This window comes from Camelina sativa, unplaced genomic scaffold (genome assembly GCF_000633955.1).
Source record: "Camelina sativa cultivar DH55 unplaced genomic scaffold, Cs unpScaffold01186, whole genome shotgun sequence".
In the NCBI taxonomy this organism is placed as follows: domain Eukaryota; kingdom Viridiplantae; phylum Streptophyta; class Magnoliopsida; order Brassicales; family Brassicaceae; genus Camelina; species Camelina sativa.
This window is the reverse complement of record NW_010922308.1, coordinates 5,706-7,167: the sequence shown is the minus strand read 5'-3', so window position 1 is coordinate 7,167 and position 1,462 is coordinate 5,706. Positions and strand designations below refer to the sequence as shown.

The following is a 1,462-nucleotide window of genomic DNA, read 5'->3' as shown; positions in this document are numbered from 1 at the left end:
TCCCAAATGGCTTCTACTCTGTGATCCCAGTAAGCTACTTTTAGGTTGATATTAGCTATGTTTAACGGTGTTTCGGTGGGATTTATTCGAACTCGGTTAACCTGTGTTACCTGTCAAAAATCTATTTTTTTGCTTGCTTTGACAATGTTTATATTTAATTTTTTCTACAGGATAATAGATTGAAGCAGCTATTTAATAGCATTCCTACATTGGAAGATCTTCATGCTCTGGGTGACGAAGGTCTAAAGGCAGATGTGATTCTTGTTGATTTTCAGAAAGATAAAAAGCTTTTCAGGCAAAAGCAGCTGATTACCAAACTTGTCAGTGGATTGAACTCAAAGCCAGCTACTATTATCAAGAAAATTGCTGGACTGGTAAGTAGGTGAATTACTTTGTATAAATGGTCAGTGTATCTCTGCGTCACATATTTTGTTTCCTGTGTGAAATCACTAAATAACCATATTGTTTCCATTTAAATTGCATGCAATAATAGTGATCATAAATGGATAAACTTGAGATAGGAAGAGTTGTGACTAGATGTCTGTCTAATGAAAAGTGATTTTGAGAGTGTCCGTTACAATACTAAGATAGAGGCCACATGATTTTAACGTCTTCTTTGTTTTCTAAATTGTGAATTATCAATATATTTCTGTTGTGTTTCAAGATAAACATCCGTCGACTACATAGTTTCTTTCCCTTAATCTTGCTCTAATTGTTCTTACTTGGGAAAAAACGTTTGCTTGCCCTTTTCTCTCGCATCCCATTTATTAGTGTCTACGGGAACATCAAATTGTCATAGATGCGGTACATTTCATAATTCTTGCTGACTCCTCTTAGTTATCTGAAACCCTTTGTTGAAATTGTCTGGCAGGTAGCAGATGTTTATAAGCAATCAACTCTGCAAAGTCCGGCAAAAACGACGCAATCATTTGAAAACTGTGGTATTCAACTGTTAGGACAGATCAAGCATGGTTCTTGTCGTCCTCGAGCAATCTTGTTTAAAGTTTTAGCTGATACCGTTGGTCTTCAAAGTAGGCTTGTAGTGGTAAGTGCTAAGTACTATACAACAATGTGAACCCTGGTCTTAAGAATAACTCCATATTTGTATATGACGATTAGTTTTGATAAATGTTATTCTCGAGAAAAAATATTCATCATGACTTAATGTCCGAATATTTTGACCACCTTTAAACATGCTATGCATTTTGGTTGATTTGTTTAATCAGGGTTTGCCAAGTGATGGAGCTGCTGAGAGTGTGGATTCATATAGTCATATTTCTGTCACGGTTCTGCTGAATTCCGTGGAAATGCTGGTTGATCTAATGCGATTTCCTGGTCAGCTTATCCCTCTATCAACCAAGGCAATTTTTATGAGTCATATGTCAGCGGCAGGGGAAAGTGACTCTGCAGAGAATGATTCTTGCGATTCACCTTTGGAGCCAAACAGTCCCATGTTTGGTTA

The 1,462-nt window shown here is 36.8% G+C and overlaps 1 protein-coding gene across 1 annotated transcript in view; it reads left to right on the top strand.

Moving 5' to 3' along the window:
* The window catches only part of LOC104792148 (serine/threonine-protein kinase EDR1), a gene marked incomplete at its 5' end in the record, with an annotated part of 6,279 nt that continues 4,817 nt past the window's right edge, over positions 1–1,462 (top strand). Inside the window, 4 exon segments of the mRNA XM_019242813.1 lie at positions 1–29; positions 171–374; positions 872–1,045; positions 1,227–1,462. Of these exon segments, the coding sequence (XP_019098358.1) occupies positions 1–29; positions 171–374; positions 872–1,045; positions 1,227–1,462 (643 nt within the window).